Source organism: Rhea americana, unplaced genomic scaffold (assembly GCF_003343005.1).
Source record: "Rhea americana isolate MKP2758 unplaced genomic scaffold, rheAme1 scaffold_9, whole genome shotgun sequence".
NCBI lineage: Eukaryota > Metazoa > Chordata > Aves > Rheiformes > Rheidae > Rhea > Rhea americana.
This window is the reverse complement of record NW_028187088.1, coordinates 4,631,085-4,651,594: the sequence shown is the minus strand read 5'-3', so window position 1 is coordinate 4,651,594 and position 20,510 is coordinate 4,631,085. Positions and strand designations below refer to the sequence as shown.

Sequence of the window (20,510 nt, the reverse complement as noted above, 5' to 3'; positions counted from 1 at the left end):
CTGCTACAGTGTGGATGTGGAGTGGCACAGGCAAAGAAAGCAGAGAACAAGATGTAGCATTAGCAAGTGCTTCTGTGAAGCTGCTGCACGACTTCTGCCTATAAAAGAAGTGAAAGCAAAGCAAAATACAGGTAGGCAAYTTTCTTTGTAGCAGGCCAACTGGGCTTCAGTTCAGGAGTATTTCTTTTCCAGCCATATTCCCTTCTTCTTTATCTGATACCACAATAAACAAGGGAACAGATGATTAGAGGACTTCAAACGTGTTTTCAGCAGTATGGAAGACTATGCTCAATGCCTAGCTTTATTTTCACTCCTATACAAGGTCCGGTGGGACTTTAGAGCAGCTTTGTGAAGATTTGTACTATTGGTGTCAACTTCCATAACACTTGGTGAGTGGACTGTGCATCCAAGCACCTGTGTATTTTTTTTTTCCTATTTGTATCAACTAATCCAGCGTGTTTCCTTGCCCATCCCTCTGATTTCAGAGGTACATCTCTGAATGTCCCCCTTGGCCTGCGGACTAACCTGAGTAATGGGGCTTAATAGAGACATTCCACCAACTTGATGATACGCTTTCAAATGTTACCAAGTTTGCTTCAGCTGCCGTTTGTTTCCAATGACATTCATGTTCCTAAGGGGATGTTAAATTCTTTGAAGGGTTTTCCTTACTCACTGTAGAATATTAAGCAATAAAGTCATCTTTGATACCAATTTAATTAATTCTGCTGCAAGGCATTAATTTATTCAGAACGCTACCACTGATGTCCTGGATATTACACATATACTTACCGTACAACTCATGGCTAGTCTGATTTAATGTGCTGCATTTTTATTGATTTTTTTTTTTACTTTTGCAAGATACAGTCAAACAATAATGCATGGATTTTGAAAAGCTTTACAGTTCATAAACATTGGCACATTCATATTTGACTTTGTCAGCAAAGGAAAATTAGATCGAACAAGGCGCAATGATCTATTTGTTGCTTTGGGAGCCTGTATTTCAGAACTTGACTTTGATAAACTGTTATAATTAGTTCTCTGGCTTTAATGAGGTGGATACACTATCAGTAAGAGTGAGCTTTGGTATCTATATATTATATTGATTATCTTCATATATTAATTAGACATGCCTTGATGTAGCTTATATATGGTCAGGGAGCTTTTACCAAACACGTAACTTTATATTTGACCAAGAGGAAAGGAAGACAGAGTAAACTGTGTATGTGCCTAAGCAACAACACTGAGACTGCTCATGCATGCTTACCGARAGCAACACTTACCCAAAGTCAGCAAGAATGTTTTTCAATGATAAAGCAGAAGGAATTGGGAAAGTGAACTTCTTGGCTCTGTTCCTGGATTTGTCATTGAGTCAGGCAAGTCATTAAACACAGTGTGACTCCAGCTTACCTATCTGTTTAATGGAGATAGTAATATTTTCCTGCTATAGAGAGAGATTGTAAGGCTTAATTAATTAATATTGTGGGGCTCTTTGCCATACTCAAATGACAGTCAAAATGTTGCTTGGCACAGGTTAAAGTGTGTGAAAACATGTGAAAACAAAGTGTAATCYGATATTGCTTTGATTTTATGCATTTTTACTGACAATTAATTTGATTGCACTGATGCTAACATTCAACTACTTCAGTGCTACTGGAGAGCTTGTACTAAAAATGAGCTGTGATAGTTTACAGACTTGCATGTAAAACACTAAGAATAGATAGTTCCCAATACAGTACTCGGCTGACAGTTTCATTCTACTTTATAAGTACAGAGAAAGTGCCAGAAAATGAAGAATTGCAGGATGTTTTGACATTAACAGATGCTAATAAGTGGTACTCATTGGAACAGCAGAAACAAGTGATAAGGTCAGCTTATTTAAGGAAAAAATAAGAAAAAATGAGGGTAAAACCAGAAGTGTAAATGGGTAGAAAGCCCCAAATCCACAAAAGACAGCATTATTAAGTAGTAGAGTGTTGCCCAGGTGATGCACTCATAACCACAGAAGAGAAAGATGATTAACTGCAAACAGGCAGTTTTGACAAAGGAGGTATTTAAGGTATGTATTCTGGAGTCCTGCAGTATCGCAAAGTAGGGAGGAGGGGGCAAAAACAAACTACTTCTTGAGCCGATGACGACTGATTTGAAGAAGCCCAACATGCTGCATTGGGCTGTGGCAATGGCTCCGTCTAACCTGAAATCTGGAGCACTGAAKGTTGTGCCACCAGTCAAGGGGGTTGCTGGCTCTTCAGGCTACCCACCAGTCTCTTGCTTGACTGTATTTTTGGATGGGGACTCTGCAATAGTAAGCACCAACTTAAAAATCCATCTGTGTGTATTCAGCATGGATCCTAGCAGTAAGTTTTTTATTGATTCCTCCTTCCATTACAATTTCACTTTTTCCTTTTTTTAAGGATATTTTTTCAACATTATTAATTTCATTACAGCCAAAAGAACAAAACTATTTTAGTTTTCTTCAACGTTCTACTTGCAAGACTTTCAGAAGAAAGCAGGAATTTTCAAGTTAAGCTAAGCCTTTTCAGCTATATAGTTCAGCATTTTCTCCCATCATTGCAACAATGAGATGGTGCCAGCACAGTAACGAACCTGTGCTTTTTGATTTCTGTCTTACTGATGACTCKAATCAATATGATTCAAGTTGGATGGATCAGTGTCAGGAGGATGACGGACAGGAAACTTCCTGAAAAGTCTCTGTGTCTTAGAATTCCCTGCAAATTATCCCCCAAATCTGCATTTTCTGTCTTTTCACCTGTGTATTGTCTATCTTAAGTTTCATCCTCTTTTTCACATGAATTTCAGTTGACCTCGTTACAGTTCTTCTGGCATATTCAGATTTTTGTAATGAAGTGTGTTGCCATATGTAACAAGATTCCATTTCTCATCTCTGTCAGATGTAATTACTTCGATGGCAATGCATTCAAATCCACCTTCGTATTATTGTTTCACTCAAAGTAATGGGGCCAGAGACTGAAGATCTCTGAATACGCCTTCTTTCACAAGGACTTTCATGATCAAACATTTGTGACAAGGCTTACATCAATTTGTGTGTTACTATCCTGAATTCCAGTATGTTTCTCACTTTCTACTAATTGTTTCTGTGCTCCACTAAAATTATGAAGTCCTTCTGATTTCAAGCTGTCCAAGACCAACAAGTTCCCTAAATTAGAAGCAGGCCTGAATTTCTGTGAGCAAACGTCTAGGGGGCCTTTGAGAGGGCCTTATCTGACTGCTTTCACAGGTTGGAAGCAGATGTGAACCCCAGAACTGAAGTGCTCTTAGCACATATGAGAATTATTTTCAGCCTGACCTCATGAATGCCATGGGACAAATTCTGAAGACCTTTGCTCTGAATAAAAGGTATCTCTTTCTATAAACTACTCTGCTGACTCAAGGAAATATTTGTAATAGGAGTGCAATGCTGAAAAAAAGTAAGCCRTCGTCAGTATGTTGTCATACCGCTTCTCACAGCGTTTCGTAATAGGAATTCCATGTTTTCTCTCTCTCTGATGATCAGAGGATGCTAGTTGTATCAAATCTCAYGAGTTGCTTTAACCCTCCATTAGTTGCTTCTGGTTACATTTAGGTTCTTAGAATAACTACAGAGAGATGCCCTAATTTCAGTGTTCTCTAGCCCCATGCAAGAATTTGGGTTGTGTCAGCAGTGTACTTTGGAGGGACTGTTTCCATGCACAATCCTCTCAAAGGCCTGCATTTGATTATTGCAGATCAAACGATTATGCTTATAAACACGTTACATCCATGAAACTCCTCTTAAGGTCATTTTGACGCTTTCTATGCTATTGATCTACCTCCTGCTTTGCGCAGATKTTCTAAGCTAACGAAACGGCAGAGCTGTCTTTTCCAAAAGCATCGGACCATTCCAGCCATTTCTTAGCTGCCTGCGACTTTACAAGGCATTCAGCATGTACTTGAATGGTTCTGTAGATGCGTGTTTGATGTGTAATGTGCAGCCTCTGGGGGCCCCAGATTTTTAGCCCAAGCTGATGCCAAGGTTCTGCTGTATGATATGGAAATACTGAGGTAATTTCATGCTTTGTAAAGCTCTATGAATATTTTTAATTATGACAAAAATGCCATGGAAATGAAGATTGTTCTGGGTTTTATTGTTGCAGTTCATTTTGTATGACTCTAATTTCATAGCAATTTAGTTCGTTTGGCACTTTGAGATTTGTGGGCTGTCTGGAAGCAGAAGAGAGTGAACCCCATATTTGTCATGGATTTGATAACCTTGGCAAAACTGATGCAGGGACACTTCTGCAGAGCACTGGCAGTCGTGGAATATATTTTTTTTYCTGTCACTGATATCTCTAGGCTCTGAAATATCTCTGAAGCACAAGCATTTCCCACACTACTTCAGTGTACTTCAACTCTACCCTGTAAAGAACCGTGTGGGTTGGGGCAGGGGCGGTACGTTAGCTCCGATGTCAGTATCATCTTTGATTTCTATTCAGATCCTGTCRGAGGCTTTTTAAAATCCTCTTGGCCTTGTATCAGGATCAGAGTATCAGCTAGTTTCCTTTAGGACACAGAAACCCTATGAGTGAGTAAAAAGGATCAGCTCCTTGGGTTGATAGCTATACTTGGTTTTGAATAACCTGTGTCCCCGCACATAYGACCCTAGCTTGAGCCTAGGACATCACTTACATCACTTAGCATCACTTCTGGTGCATCACCACTGAGCCTGGATTAGGACTTAGGCAGAAGARTGTGTCATGGGGAAAGGGCAAATGCTTGACTTGTCCCTCACTGGTACCATCCAACCAAGGCCAGTGTCACTGTTAGGAGCTTTCATTCCCCTGCTCTCATCCAGCATTAAATCAAAAAGGTTTGGCCACAGGCAAGCAATGGACAGCCCAGACTGAACGGGCACTTGTAGTGTCATCCCCGTGTGTTGTTTGACCACCTATGGGGTAAGTGAAGCTGTTTGGCAGCCACGTGGCAGGGCCAGGTGGGGAGCAAACACTTGCATGCCAGGCACTACCAGCCTGTGCACGCAGTGCTCTTGCCCACCCCTTCTGTGCCTTCARCTGCTCTGTCTGAGAAAGAGGAGTTGGCACTGATTTCAGCTAGAAGCAGCAACTAAGGGCTGTGTTCCTCCTAATTCACTCGGGCTGTGTACCTGCACGACCGACTTGTGCGGATCTGCTTGCTTTCTTCTGGTTTAAGGGGTTGTGGAGGATATCCATGGTAGGGACACCATACCATGGTCTTAGAAAAAGTTGGTTATGAAAATATGCTTTATATGCTGCATAGGAGTATTCCTAGAGGTGTAAATTGTATAAGAAGTTTGCTAACTCATTATGTCTATCTCCATTGAATTACTTTCCAAAAAAGAAAATAAATGAGGCATTGTACATCTGCTGAAGTCAATAATGCARCTCCCATTAGTCTGAGAGTGTGTTAAGTTCATAATTGATGTATGTGGCATATTAAAGTCCTAATTTATGTAAACTGGATAGACTGCATACATTTCCTGAGGTGATCAAGACAAAAGAAACCTTTTTTTAAGACCTCCCAAGCAGGTGTACAAGTGGGTCTAAAATTACAAGGGAAGATCTGTAGAGATGATCCAAACTTATATGTTTGGAAAAGCTTCTGTTTCCCTTCYGATCATTGAACACTTTTCCAAATAGCCTGAAATGAGCCCACATACCATGTACAAAAAGGCAAAAATGAAAAAAAAAGAAAAAATCCTGCATGATATTCTTTGTGCTTAACATTTTTTCTTACCCCTGAGATTTTAAAATGTTAAAGATAGAGTTTCAATTAAAAAAAAATATATTGTTGCCTTTCCTGGTAGATCTACATTTTTTTTCTCCTGTTTCCATGTGTTTCTTTCCTTCTTTCCTGTGTTCTGCTAACCTGCTTTCCTCAGTGATTTTCTGCAGCTGRTTTTGACTACCTGACTGTGCCAATAATATACTTGCTGAATCTTGTCTTTTCTCTCTTTGTTGAATGGAATTCACCCCCTGGGAARTAAATTGTTTGTGAATGAAATGAGGTTTTATGAATATATTTATGATTTCAAATGCTTTGACCCATCCATACATAGCTACAGGCCCATTTTCTGCACTGGGCTGCTTCGGAAATTGTTTACTCTGAGTTCCCAGTAATCGGAATGATTAATCAAACTGYGTGACCAATCGCTTTAGTTGCGTGTTGTTGCTTATGTTGCCTGATTGATTGGCTGGGATTTTCATGAAGCAGAGGGAAGATGCTGAGAGATCTTCCTTTCTRCAGAGTACCTCACCGCAAAGCGTTGAGGAACAGCAAGCCAGGAAGCCAGCCAGAGCTGCCTGCTGTGTCCCACCGGGCTTGCGGCTGGGCCAGGTCAGGGCTACTTAACCCCACCTGTGTGGGAGCCCGTGTGAGAGGCCAGCAGCACATCTGCTGCGGGGATGCAGATGGGAAGCTGATACTGTACTACGGCACTGCAACMCAATGCCAAAGCAGTTCCTTTGCCTTGATGTGGATTTCATGCTACTGTCTGTCCATGAGCAAGTTCAGCAGAGTAGAAATAGCATATTTACCAGATCTCATGGGGTTTTCCTTTCAGGGGGCCAAACTTTGATTTTTGAGGTATTCTGTTGGAGACCTGATCCTAGAGCATGTGATCTGTATATTTCCCACATGTGCAGAATGAGGGAGATAGCTATTCTTCTGCCATTGCAAAATACTTTGGTATGTAGTATCATGCAGAAGCTAATGTTACTATCTTTGTCTAGGAAACGAATGTTACTACTTAAAAATAATAGCCTGCTTATTGAGGCTAGTTGGGAGTGAAGAGGCACTGATTTAAGGCATGCACATATAGTGGGAAATGCTAACCCTATGCTGTGAGAGSAGAGGAAAAATAGCATAGGTGCCARGGAGGAAAAGAAGTATATTTTCTGTGCAAGATTACAGCTCCTATTGTAATTTTCTGGAGAAAGGAATGTTTCCCGTAAGAATGACTCAGATTTCTGTGAATCAGTAGAGCCTCTGAGTGTCAGGGGAAGTCAGTATATTCTAAAAGTGAAAGGTGCTAAAGTCTGTGGCTAACAGGAGCGAGCTAGAAGCCAGCCTTTCTTTTGAACACTTTTTCTTTTCAGTTTTTTAGGATGAGGGAGCCTGGATGGTTTTSGAATGTTATGTACAGGTGAATTACTGAGGGTTGTCCGCCAAAAGATGTACCCATCTTAAGTAGAATAGATCATTCGATCTTTCTTCTTATGTGGCTGGGGAAGGGGCTAAGGACAGCCAGAAATTCCTAATCTGCTTCTTTCTATAGTGCGAGTGTGCGTTTGTCCTTCTCAGATCATAGACAAAAATGAATGTGCTGTATGTCCAAGGATATATATAGACTACAACACAAATTAGGCACAATCAGAAATGTAGCAGTGTATGGGTTTTTTGTGGTTTTGTTTCGTTTTTWTCAACTCTGTTTACTGAGACTTCATGGAGACCTATGAGACAAAAAGAGCCAGTTCCTGAGAACAGTGATGGCCAAATGAAGATTTAATTGCTCACTAGAATGATAACCATATGAGTGTTTTTCATTATACAAAACTGCATTCACAGAACTTGCTTTGTTTCTGGGGCATCCTATATCATCCAGATGCTCTGGGACAGATAAATAAAGGTTGTATAAACATTTTAAATGTTTAACAACATCATTGGCCTTTATGTACATGTTTACTCCTTGCATTCTGCAAAAACAGGTCCTTTGTACACACTGTTTCAGTGAATACTGGACAGTATTAAAGGAAAGAAAGAAAGAAAGATCAGGAAAAAATCTTTCATAGACTTATTTATAAAGGAAGAGATTTGACACCAAAGACAGATTTCTGATTTTTTTTTTTTAAGTAAAATGACCTTTTGTGTTATAGTTCAGTGCTTCTCTAGAGTTGAAAGATTAATAATCATCTGCAAGCTAGTTAGTTTGACACTTGAAGAGTGTCAATCATTCTTGTTTTGAAAAGACAGATTTTAAAAACTGTCAAATTGCTTGTTGGGTGGACTGTGGGACACTTGAAAAATCACAGGGCTTCTATTTATCAAAAACAGCTAAAATAAATTTACACTTGAATTCATAAATGGCACCCTATGTGCATTATTCTAGTAACCCTTGCACTTGTTTATTTTAGCRTTTTATCTATTGCTGTCATTGAAGTGAAAGAACTTTAGGTGGGAATCTACTTTTAAGGAGGATCCACACTTTTTTTCATAAAAAGATTTGTCATTGAAAAATAGCTTTGCTTAAAAAAATTCATGGACTAGGATTTTTTCTACTTACAGGTTTCATTGTAAACCTCATTTCATGCCATGTTTATCCAGACTGGCTGAGACCTGTAAATCCTTATATGAATCCAGGCTTATACTGCAGCTGAGAATAAATGGTTATTCATAGCTTTTACCTTTTAGACAGTCAACCTTGATGGATCTGAGTTTTACTTTGGGGCAAGGGGAAGATGTATGGTAAATACGAAATTAAGCCCACGTAAACTAAGTGCATGAAAACCAAAAGCACCTATTCTCTTTTCCTCTAATAATCCAAGGTGATTTAGGATCATAAATGGTAGTTCAGTTAGGGTGTTACATTTGCTAAATSACTGATTACAAACAACTGCAATTTAGTTTTAATCTGTCAGGTCATTAAAGGTAGAGCTCGAGGACTGTCACTAGCATGACGTTCAGGTAGTTAGTGAGTACTCTCTGAGAAGCTCTTGGCAAAATATGTTTGATGCGGGGTCCTGCTTTTTGATAGTGCTCTTAAAATGCGAGAGAGGATTGTCTTTTAATGATTTTTTTCTTCTTTTAATGATTTTGTCTTTAGTGACTTGCATCCTATAATACCTCTAAATATGTTTATCATGTTCCTGCATTCCACACATCAAAAAATAACTCATCTCTGGACTTCACGCTAAATCTAGTGAGCGCGGACGGGACTCTGGGAATTTCATGTTCCATAACACATTCAACGATGCACCTCACTGTCAGGTCCCTCTGCTCCAAATCCTCTGCTTCATTGAAATTTTGCTAGATGGCTTTAGAGAGAAACCAAAGTCCCTTAAACCAGCACTATTGCAGCCCAAAGCACGTTATAGCCCCAGAGAAGGAGAATGGCTTGAGTAGTTACACTTCATTTGCTTATAGCAGTCTCCTATGGAAATGAGAAACACTCATAATGCACCTAGCACACATTATACCCTGCCTTTTGCTGTCCCTATCATGGCATATATCACTTTTGATGAAATCCTGGGATGGATGGCAGGGATTCRCAAGTCTTGGGTGTCTGAGTAAAGGGAAATTGCTGTTGGAGTCAAGGACTTGCTRTTCAGTTAGATGCTTTGTGCTGCAAAACCTAAAAAATACAGGCAGGGGTCAGGGCTTTGGCTTTGTACTTGCTATATGGCCTTCTTAGTAACTGGAAATGCATTTCAGCTAGTATTGTGCCAAGAAGAGATTTTTCTGATTTCTGGAAGGTAAAAAAAAAAAAAAACTTAGATCAAACAGTTGAAACCACAGTATTGGACTTAATAAAACAAAAAGAGCAATGTTTATTCCCAAATTGAGCATTTTTTTTTACTGATTTTGTTTTGATTTTCTCAGAAGTTGGCATTTTTCACTCAAATCAACAAAAAATAGATTAATTTTCAAAATATTCCGCTGTTACTGAGTCTTTCCTTCCTTCTCTTCGAAAAGATTTCTTTCTCAAATATTTTTTTCCATTTCTGAGTGCACCTATCTCTCTAGGCCTCTTGCTATTTATTTCTGGAATGATGTAAGGTTATTGAGCCATGAGGAAGTCTCTTGTACTGTCAGTGTGCTTTTGGCTGGCGGACAGGAGCATGAAGGACTTTGGAGCTTTTGGAATAACCTTGTACCCAGATCAGTATATTTCATTTACTGACCACTTACAAACACTCATAAATTGCCCTTTTCTTCCTCCATGAAAAAATGGAAGATATCTCACACTCATTATTTTTGAAGCTCTATTGTTCTATTAATAAAATAGCCTTGTCATTTTTATTGTTTAGATGCTTAAAAAAAAAAGCTCACTCTTCTTTTCATTGTTCCTTTTCTATGTGTGATTACTTTTCACAGTTTCCATTCCAAAAAGATTTTTTTTCTCTCTCCTGCAAATCAGATCCTACCTTTTCGCACTTCTAAAAAAAATGGTTTGGGTAACTTTCCAGGTTTCATCTACCGGAAAAGCCTGGAGCCAACCTCGCAAGCATTGCCAATCTTTGCTTGCTGGCTTTGCTCACGTGTTATATACCTCCTTTCTCTACTCTGTGTGTAAGCTTTCCTTGGCAGGGACTATGTGCTGCCTGTGTCTAACACAAACTCGATCTTAGTCGCAAGAAAATACTTCAAGCTTTCCTTTTTTTTCTGTTTTATGAAGGATTCAGTTCCATCAGCAACACAACCAGAATCTTTGAAAGAATCAGCATCTTTTTTTAAAGGTTGGGTTCCTTTGTGCCCCCATAATTTAGAAAAGGTGTAATGTTTGTGTTCTGTCAGCAGCATTTTTCTTTATTGGAACAGCCATACCTGGGTGTTTTTAGTATCTCAGTCCTTTACCTAAAGCTTCATTCTAGAAATAYTTCTCACTTCTTTCAGTCCCCATTCACTTTAACTTTTTGATTCAGACAGTGTTTGTTGTTCCGAAACCTCAAATACTACTATAATTTTATATAAAAGTCTTCCAGTTTACGTTTCTTCATTTTTAATACTTTTCTGTCATCTTCATTTTAACATCTGAATGTTTTCTATGGGTGAATGAAATGTGGTGGGTGCTCTACATTGGAGAACATGGTACAATCTTTAAATATCAGTGGTTATTATAATTTAATTTATTTAGTAAACAAAAAGTTCTTTGCCTAAAATTCAATTCACAATGCTCAGTTATTGATGAAAAGTCTTACCTTCCTAAAGATATTCCCTGCTTCAATTTTCAGGTAGCCACTCTTCTCACCCAGAATTTGTGTGGTGAAAGAAAACTTGATGACAGTTAACTTGCAAACCAGTTTTGGATAACGTTGGTGATAGGTACCCAAGAGGAGCCTATGTCCTTCACTGGTAGCACCGAGTAGGTCTTTTTTGTCCCTAGCTTCTTATAAATGAAGGTGGGAATATCATTTTCCTTCTGAAGATGTGAATTTGGGCTTTGTGCCAGTATCTACCCAGGATCTGAATTTCTCCTTCATTTCTGGGTTAATCCTCATCAAGTGTGGCAAATCAGTGCTCAAGGGCCCATTTCAGTGGAAAATAAACAGATCCTCTCTGGCTTTAGCCACTTGAAATCAAGCTTTGGTTGACTCAAGACCTAAATTACATGAAAATCAAAAATATGCCACATATAAGCCAGACAGAGCTATAAACCTACATTCATTATCATCTTATTTAGTATCACTGCAAGAAGACAAATTTGTAACCAATCAGTTTTAAGGGCATTCCTACAAGAATGTAATAATTCACATCTTGCTGAACTGACTCAGAAAATTGGAAAATGAACCCTGAAAATGTTTTCATTCAGCTAGTATTTCTGCTTTTTAAGGAAAAGTGATATGGTGAATCATTAGCTGAAAYAATGGAGCCACACCTCTATCCAAAACTGGTCTGAAGTATAATGCTCTTGACACAGCTTTGTTACATCTGTGACCCTATTTTGCTCACACTCATACTGGTTATAGCTCTGATAGCCTCACTGAAGATGCGCCCTGATTTATATCGGTGGGAGTGTTAGAGTAATCAGAGTGATAAGCTGGATGCTGATGTAGGCTAATGCTTTAAGAAAGACATTTTTAATGATAAAGTTTTTTTTTTTTTTTTTTTTCCTGGAGAGATCAGATTAAGGTGACACCTAGAAAGAGAAATAGCTCTTGTCCATCCTTGTGTTTTAAAAGGACCTTGACCAACAAATTACAGGAGGGACCTGGCCTCGGCTTTCTCCATGTACCCTCGTGATCACCGGGTATCATGGGGAACCCACTGAGCTCTTGCTTCTCAACCCCTTGCGGGCTTAGACCTATTCCTTGACCTTCTGAAGCCTTATCCGCACGGTTTATTTTACCTCCTGTGAACAGCCCTAAGGAAGTCGGAGTTGTTTTCAAGACATTTACTGTCTGCTGCTGGAGGCAGTGGTGCAGGTACTGAGACACGGGCTGCTCCTCTCTGCGCAGCGACGGCAGRGTCGGTTTTTGTCAGCGGGCACTCGTCCCCCTTGTTAATGGGCATAGGGGCAGGAAAAGATGAGATTTAGGGGTGGGGAAGGATGCATTTCGCCTTGCTTTGCCGCCCGGCGAGAGGAGCTGCCGGCGGAGGAGGGAGCGCCGGAGGGGCGGGACGCGCCGGGGCAGAGGAGGGGAGCGAGGGGCGGCGGCTCCCCGCTCCCAGCCCCTGCGGGCCCTCCGCCGGGGACCGACGGAGGGAGGCTGGGAGGGAGGCGGCCGGGGCTCCGCCGCCCTCCCCCGGCCGCCGAGACCCCGCTCCTGGCGCGGGCGAGCGGCTCTGCTTCGCCGGGAGCCGCGCGATCGCCAAAACTCCCGGGGGTGGAGACACCCCCTGCCGCTGCCGCCGCCCCCTCCCCTGCTGCTGCCTCCTCCTCCTCCTCCTCCTCCTCCTCCTCCCGGCCGCAAATCCCAAATAAAAGAGGCGGGGGGCGGCAGGATGCGCCGCGCGGCGGGGAGGTCGGCGCCGCCGCCGCCGGCCGTCTGAGCCTGCCGCGCCTCGCCATTGCCGGGCACGGCTCGGAGCCGAGCGAGAGGCGGGGGGCAGCGAGGAGAAACCCCCCTCATCCCACCCCACCCCGCCCGCCGCCGCCCCGCGGCCGCCGCCGCCCCCGATGCCCGGCCACCGGCGGCGGGGAGCCGCGGGGCCCCGCTCCTGCCTCCTCTGGCTCTTTGTGCTGCTGAAGGTAAGGCCGGCGCCGCCCCGCGGGGCAGGCCCGGGGATGGGGCAGCGCCGGGGAGGGCAGGGGGTCCAGGGGCGCCTCGGGCCGGAGCGGGGGCAGGGGCGCCGGGGAGGACCCCCCTCACCCCGGGGCCGCCGGCTTTCCCCGCTTTGTGCTGCCGGCCGCTGCTTTTCCTCCCCTTATGGGCCCTTCCAGCAGATGCGCGGACGGACGGACGGACGGRCGGGCGGAGGGACGAGGGGGCCGCAGCCCCCTGCGGCCGCCCGGCCCTGCCGTAGCTCCCCCGAGCCCCCTTGCCCGTCGTGCGTTGTTCCCCCGATGAAAACGCAGCTAACAAAGAAGGGGGCGGCGGGCGCGGGGAGGCGCGGGGGGGACCACGTCTGTTCTGCCGCTGCGGAAGCGAGCATCACTTTCTGACCAGCGCCGGGCGACGCTGGGGCTTCAGCCTGTCTTCTTTGACAGGTTAATTTTTCAAAGTTCTGCTTAACGCTGCAAGCTTGGATTCACACGGCWTTTTTWTTATTATTATTATTATCTTTACGCTTTTGATCCTTTAATGGTTTTGCAGGCATGTTTAATATGCCYCACATAACTTTTCTAAAGGAAAACATACATACCATCTAGGCCAATACCACTGACTATAAAGATCATTCCTTGACCTAAAGCATAGCATTCTGCACTGCTAAAACTTTGTTGTGTGTTTGTTAGTGTTAGAGAGCACCACAGCTAAGGACTTGACTCTTCAGTGCCTATAAATGTCGATGTTCTGCGGCAATCAGCAAGACTCCCTGGGTAAATAGGAGTTTGCAGGATCGTGTCCTAGAATGTCAGCGATGTCACTTCTAAAATTGACATTGCATTGACAGAACTATTTAAAGGGAAGCTTTCTTAGCATCTGTTCACATATAGTAGTCAACTGTCAGCTGTCTCATTTTCATAACTGCTGAAACATACATTTATGCAAGTTAAAATGTTAATATACAGACAAAATTTTGTTCTGTGGAATTTGATGAGTTGGATTTTTTTTTTTGTCTGCTTTTTGTCTTTTAAAAAGGTAAGACTGGACATTATAGCTCAGCAGAAAGCTGAAAGATCTGCAGTTGATTTTATTTCTAGCTTAGTCCCTTGTATAGTAAGTGCACACATAGTTTTAACTAGATGTTTTAATCCYGTAGAATTGTTATTTCATAGAGTTAATATTATTTCAGAATCCACATTTCTTTCAAAAAATATGATTTTATTTTTCATCAGCATTACTGTGACAGAGATTATTGGCAAAACAAGAAAGGGAATAAATAGTTTTAATCTGTAAAATAGTAGCAGAATAAATCTCAAAAAATCTGGTACAGGTTTGAAGGCAGMCATGGCCTTAGGTTTTTATTCTAGTAGAAAATAACCATCACTTCTGTGCCAGATAAAACTCAAACATATACTTTGGTCTGTCACTCAAGACAGCYCAGACCTGGAATAACAAAGCAAGCTGAAGAAAAGTAGTGATGAATACTAGAATTTTGTAGTGGAGGAGAAGGCTAGGCTGTAGCTCAAGTCTGAGATGCATTTGTAATGCTATGTGTCACTGAGATTATKATTTCAGTTGGATAGCAAATCTACTGTCATCAATTATCTTGTACGTGATCATTAGACACTGCGATAAGAGGAGAACTGAGATTTTGAGGAAGCTTGAAGCAGACATACAGTTGCAGAAAAGAAGTTGGGGAAGCAAGAGCAGTGCTTGTTTCAGGTTGTTAAGATAAATCCATTTTCACRAGCCTGAAATTCACAGAGTAGTTTACAATGAAAATTAATTGTAAACAAGGCATTTCCTTAATTTTGTAGAGAGATGGTAACTTGCTGAAGACAGACTGCTTCTACTGRTTTCTACTGCTTCTTTAGAAATACTAACGTTTTCCAGCCTCACGTTATTAAACTGATGTTTAACCTGGAAGTTAATCTCATTGAGAAAACTGCTGCATTGAATAGATGATTCTGAAGAAGGGCAAAACTGGTGTCTGCATGCTTGCTGTTTCRGCATGAGCAGCCCAGATGTCTCTTGCTAAGCTGTAACTGCTCAATGTGGCCTTGATACCCATCTGGCAATTTGTAAAGCCATCAGCAGACTTTGCACAGTGATAAAACTGTTCAACATGTGCTCTTCTTTTCCCTTCCAGTTTTATTTTGTGGTATAGAGCAATAGTTCCAGCTTCCGCATTGTGGTTGCTGACATAGTTAGTGGCAAAGGGAGATCAAACAACGATGTTGCCCAGTGCATGTTATATGCCTGATATTGTTGCCTATGAGATAGTGATATTTAGTTCCTTTGTTCACAGTGAGATGTAAATGCCATTCTGTGTTCCAAGGCAGTATCGTATATTTATCTGGAAATATAGCAATGTGAACTTGAACCTGTATCTATCTTTTTCTTTGGTAGTTTTCTTATGTGATGGCTTGTTTAGAAAACAGCAGAAGAAAAGCATTGTGTGTGAGCTCGGAGATTAATATGAAATTTACTGTACATCGGAGAAGAGTGGGGTTGTGTCTTGCTTTAGGGAAAAGCTTCCAACCATCCTGCTGTAGGAGTCTTTTACTGACTTAATATATTGCCTTTTGTAATGGCTCTGCGTTCTCCCCTGTTTCAGTTTCTGGATGACTGGAAGGCACAGTCCTTAGTAGCTTGCTTTGTAGTTGTCTCATTTTGGTGTGACAAAAGCATGGATAAGAGTGATTGCATCTGAAAGGAATAACTACTTCAGCTACATAAATACAGGAAAAGACTAATGCTGTCACTGGTGCTGTATGGTCATTGTACAGCAGCAAGGTTCCCTAACAACACAGGTAACCGCTCTTAGCTAAAAGCTTCCTTGTTCAAGGGACTGACATTATCTTCACTGTCTTTTCCAGCTGCAATCCAGAAACCTTCCTTTAGTCATGTCTACACTGAGCTTCAACCAGTTAWGTTATGTTCTGGATAATAGCTGGTAATAGCATCTGTGCCTGGGTGATTTTATTTTTCACTGCTGTATTATTTCTGTAGGACAAGGTAGAATTAAGTGGGTGACAGAAGTATCTTAAAAATGCCAAACCATTGGCATTTTTGGATGGAATTTATTGGATGGAATAATGCTAAGACAGTTTTATTTTATAATCTGCTACACCTCCAGAAAGATCTGACCAACAGCCCTAATGGGAAAACAATGAGAAAACTGGTTGTCTCAGCAGATCCATGTGATCCCTTCCTGAATAGAAGGGATGACACTCTTCAGGAAGATTGTCTACAAATATCAACCTCCCCTCCCTTTTTCTCTCCCAAAGGGGAGATTGAGGTCTTTGTATAACAGACCTTTATATATTCATCTGGCTCTGAATGTAAATCAGAAATACCCTCTGATTTTTACTACCCAGGATGACTGTTTTGTCTAATATTAGGGTAGATGTCCATTGTTACATGGATATCAGTTTATGGAGTCAAGTCTAAATTCAAAGAAATCTAGGTACTGTAAGACTTTACTCAATGCAGCCTTATCCAAGAAGGGAAATATGTTCTATATGTATATTTTTCAAGAATGTCTGCATCTACCATTAATAATCTGAAGCAAAAGTTGTACTGTCAGGGCACTGACTACTTCTCTAGAGGAGCGCTTTCTAAAAGAGACTGATTTCATGACTGGGAGTCCCAGTGCTTCACCACTGTTTCTTCCTGGCCAGAAAAGAAATGGATACTCTAACAGAATTTTGGGATAGAGTCCTTTTAGCATCTCTTATACATCTGAGAGAACCCCACTGAAGCTCTTACTGAGAAAAGGAGTCCATTTCTTCATCATGACCTTTTCCTACCAATGTCAAAGTAAATAACTATCTGCTCAGTTTGGTCAGCAAAGCTAATGTACAATTTTGTTATGATGAGATGGACTCAGGAGCTACCGTGACAAGACATTCTGGACTTCCTTTTTTTGTGGATAGCCAGCCTTAGCACAAAACTTCCACAAAGTCATGTTCTGTCTCATTTCATTATTTCTGTAGATCATTTCTAGACCAGGGTGACTTTAGAGGGCAGAGCTGAGGAAGAGGGTGCTTGGTTGCCAGCTCCTATTTTGGCTGAGATACTCTAGGCACTTGAGAGACCCTGTAGCCCTCTGCCAGTAGAATGAGTGTGCTGTTGCTCTTTGGTAACTTCCTGATTTCATTGTGCTGGTAGTGGTCTGTCAAAAAAAAAAAAAAAAAAAAAAAAAGTGATCTTTCATCCCAGCAGGGTTATGAGCCCCAACTCAAACTGCATGAGGTCAGTGAGGCAATTTCTAGGTTGTATCACGTCAGTCAAAAGCCACATTGCAGGGTAATCCCTCATTTGGGTTAAGACAGTAATCATGATGAATAAGGACTTGCTTGTGGTGATCCTGTGGCCATTCTTTAAAGGGCTTATTGTCGATGTGTTAATTGGGCTTCACAAGTTCAGTTAATCTCTGTAGTTTTGGTGTTGTCATATCGAACAATCTAGTCAGACCATTAAAAGCTCTTGTAGAGCTTCAGAAAAAATGTTAAGCTGAAAAAAACATCCTGTCTAAATACATCTTGGGAGTCATTTTACTAAATGGTCTGAGTTCTGGAGAAGAGTCCTTACTACTTAGAAATATGGGTCAGGACCATAAGCGTTAAAAAAAACCCCAAAAGCTTTGAAAACTGAAACTTTTGCTGAAAAATTTAAAACTCTCATAGTTAATGTTCTTAAATATTCTTTCATAGTTATTTGTTTCTTATACTGGAGAAGTGTATACTATCTTTATCATCCTAAATGCTCTTATACTATAGTAGATTAGTGATTACATTTTGATTATTCAGGTTTTAAATATTCCAGTTTCACAGCAGAATGTAACTGGTTGCAATGTAAAGAAAAAAAMCCCAGCAGTGATAAATGTTAAAATTTATTAAAATGAAATTCTGTGTAGAGAGTTTAGTATGTGGGAGTCTACTGCTTTGGGATGAAAAACTTCAGTAAATATTGGAAGACTGAGGAAGAATTGGGCATTCATCTGGGAAAGCAACCTCATGGCACACGAGCAAATACATGGTGGTAAAAAGGAATTGTGGTGCCTTTCCATTCCTGTCCAGTCTTCTGTTTCCAAATGTAGGTTRGTTGTCTGCTGGAGGAGTTCTTCAGGAGAAAATTTCCAGTACAGTGGGATTCTGGTTGCAAGAGCATACAATGGGATTCAAGAAATTTAGATTACAGTCTCACCTGAGATTTATCTGAACTCAGTGAATTGCCACCAGTCTAGGCAAATCTCTGAGCATCATCTTTTACTGGATCACAGCTCTCATATTTTCTTTAAGAGTTTTGCCATTGCAGAACAAAAAATTAGGAGCGTTAAGTGAGGTTAATTATTAATCTTAAAGAAGTAGGTGCAATCCTGGATGCTGTGTGCCTTCCTTTGAAGTGTTCAGCCAAGTCACTATGGGAGGCAGAACTTGGTTGGATATTTTGTCTTTGCCATTGGAGGCTCTTAGATTCCAGAAAACGTGATGATTTAGGGCAAAAAGAATATGAAGAGAATGGTTTGTTAAGTATGTTCTGCACACAAAAGCTCTTCTAACTTTTCTATTAATTCTCTATCAATATATATTTGAAAACAGAAAAGTCTTTTTGAAAGAAATACAGCAATTCGTAAAGTTGCCTCATAAGCAATGTATAAAAGATGAATAGGGAATGACATATACTTGAAACAGAAAGGTTACCTTGTTTTTCATAGCACTGTGTTTGATCTTGAATTAATACAGCCCGTGAAGGGAACAAATCATAAAGAAGTGTGCTATCTTTATGGTAAGCTGAGTGCGATGTGCAGTGTTTTATTTCTGGAACTCCTTCATTCTTATGCTGGGAAATTACAGTGGCTTTTAAATGAAGGAGTTCCAGAAATAAAATGATAAGCATCACGTTTGGCTCACCATAAAGATAGCATATTGTACCAGAGGAAAAGCGGTATGTGCTCTGCTCATATTACTACAGTTATTCCTGCATTTTCTATTCAGTTAGATGCATGTATTTAGAGTAGAAATACTTTACAGTAAACATGAGTGATAGGAAAGTTAGTGACACAGCTGATAGTAACAGGAAAGAGAGCAAGCAGGAGACGTTTTTAAGGGAATTAGTACACTCAGCTTTCAGCATGCTGATCTTGAGGTGATGGCATGGAGATGAGAAAAACATAAGCCGGATAGGTGCTGTGACAAGGTAGAAAATATAATGTAGGGGGGTGGGAAGGTCAGAGTGGGATATTTAAACCGAGACTGAGCACTTGAGAGCAATTGAATGGAGTTTCAGTAGGAGAAAGGGTGGACGTTTAGTCTTGGGGCAAAAGATGGGGAAAAGGGAGGTGAGGATGTGTGTGGCAGGGGGCATTCACCTGTGCTGCAACACAGTGTGCYAGAGCAAAGGGAAGCAAGGCACGGAGGTAGGCAGTGAGTTGTTGCAGTAGTGAAGGGTACAAGGCGAGGGAAGACAACAGCACACAATGTAGTTGTTTGGTAGATACTAAGCTCTTGGAGGAAATAAATAAATGAAGCCCTCTTTTAAATACTTTGAGGGGAAAAACAGATAACATTACCTACTAATCTAACAGCTGTGACTTTGAAGTGATTAGGCCTCAGTGCTCTTCAGGGTTTTGAGACGTGGGTCTTTTAGTAATAGCAGGAGGATTTGAACTGCTGTAGCTGTCCTGTGCTCTGTAAAACTGCGGGTCCCTGATTTAGTTACGTTGACTTCTGATGACATTATAAGAAGGACAAGCCTTCGGAATAAAAGAGGTAGGTCCTGGTCGTTGTTAGTCAAATCAGGACCTCCCTGAATTTCAAGAGTTTCCAGTAATTTACTTCTGGATGCGACACACCTCCAGGATCAGCTCAGAAGTGACTGCTCTTCAAGGCTGAGTGGAGGCCCCAGTGCAGACAACAGACTGTCCCAGTTATCTCCTTAGCTGTATGTAACCTGCTTCTTGGCACCTGCATGTTACCAACCCAGCAGCTATTCAGGATCATTTCCTCTTTGTTCGTATGGAAGTCATCTTAGTACGGAAAATCTTTATTGCTTGTTGACATATCAGACCAGGAGGAAGAGTCCATTTTCCCATTCCATTTGCAGTGAAGAAAATTTAAACTCAAGTAAGAAAAAATAAACTGAAAGTAAAAGTCCTTTTAAAATGTGATAGGGAAGGATAGTAGAGAGCATTCTTTCCATGAATTTTTTCCAATAATTCTAATTAGCAAATGTTCATTTTTCTTAAGTCTGCCTTTTCAGTACTTTGGGAAAATACTAACAGTAATGAAATTAACTTATTTATTGTTTGCTTAGTACTCCTCTGCCTAGCTTTGTTCTGAATGCAAAATACCTTTAGATTTTGCCTGAAGTCTGTAAGATAGACACATCAAAATTAGGATGCTCTACATTATCTAGAAATCATATCATATATACTGGTTGCTGGTATTCTCCAAGGGGCGCTATACCTTCCAAACAGAAATATATCATATATACTGGTTGCTGGTATTCTCCAAGGGGCGCTATACCTTCCAAACAGAAATAAGTCAC

At 41.0% G+C, this 20,510-nt stretch overlaps 1 protein-coding gene across 1 annotated transcript in view; it reads left to right on the top strand.

Moving 5' to 3' along the window:
* The first annotated feature begins 12,832 nt into the window (after nt 1-12,832).
* Nucleotides 12,833-20,510, top strand: part of PTPRO (protein tyrosine phosphatase receptor type O) — a 155,781-nt gene continuing 148,103 nt past the window's right edge. Inside the window, exon 1 of the mRNA XM_085324046.1 lies at nt 12,833-12,940. Coding sequence (XP_085180172.1) covers nt 12,869-12,940 — 72 coding nt within the window. The 5' untranslated portion in view covers nt 12,833-12,868. The remainder of the gene's footprint in view (nt 12,941-20,510) is intronic.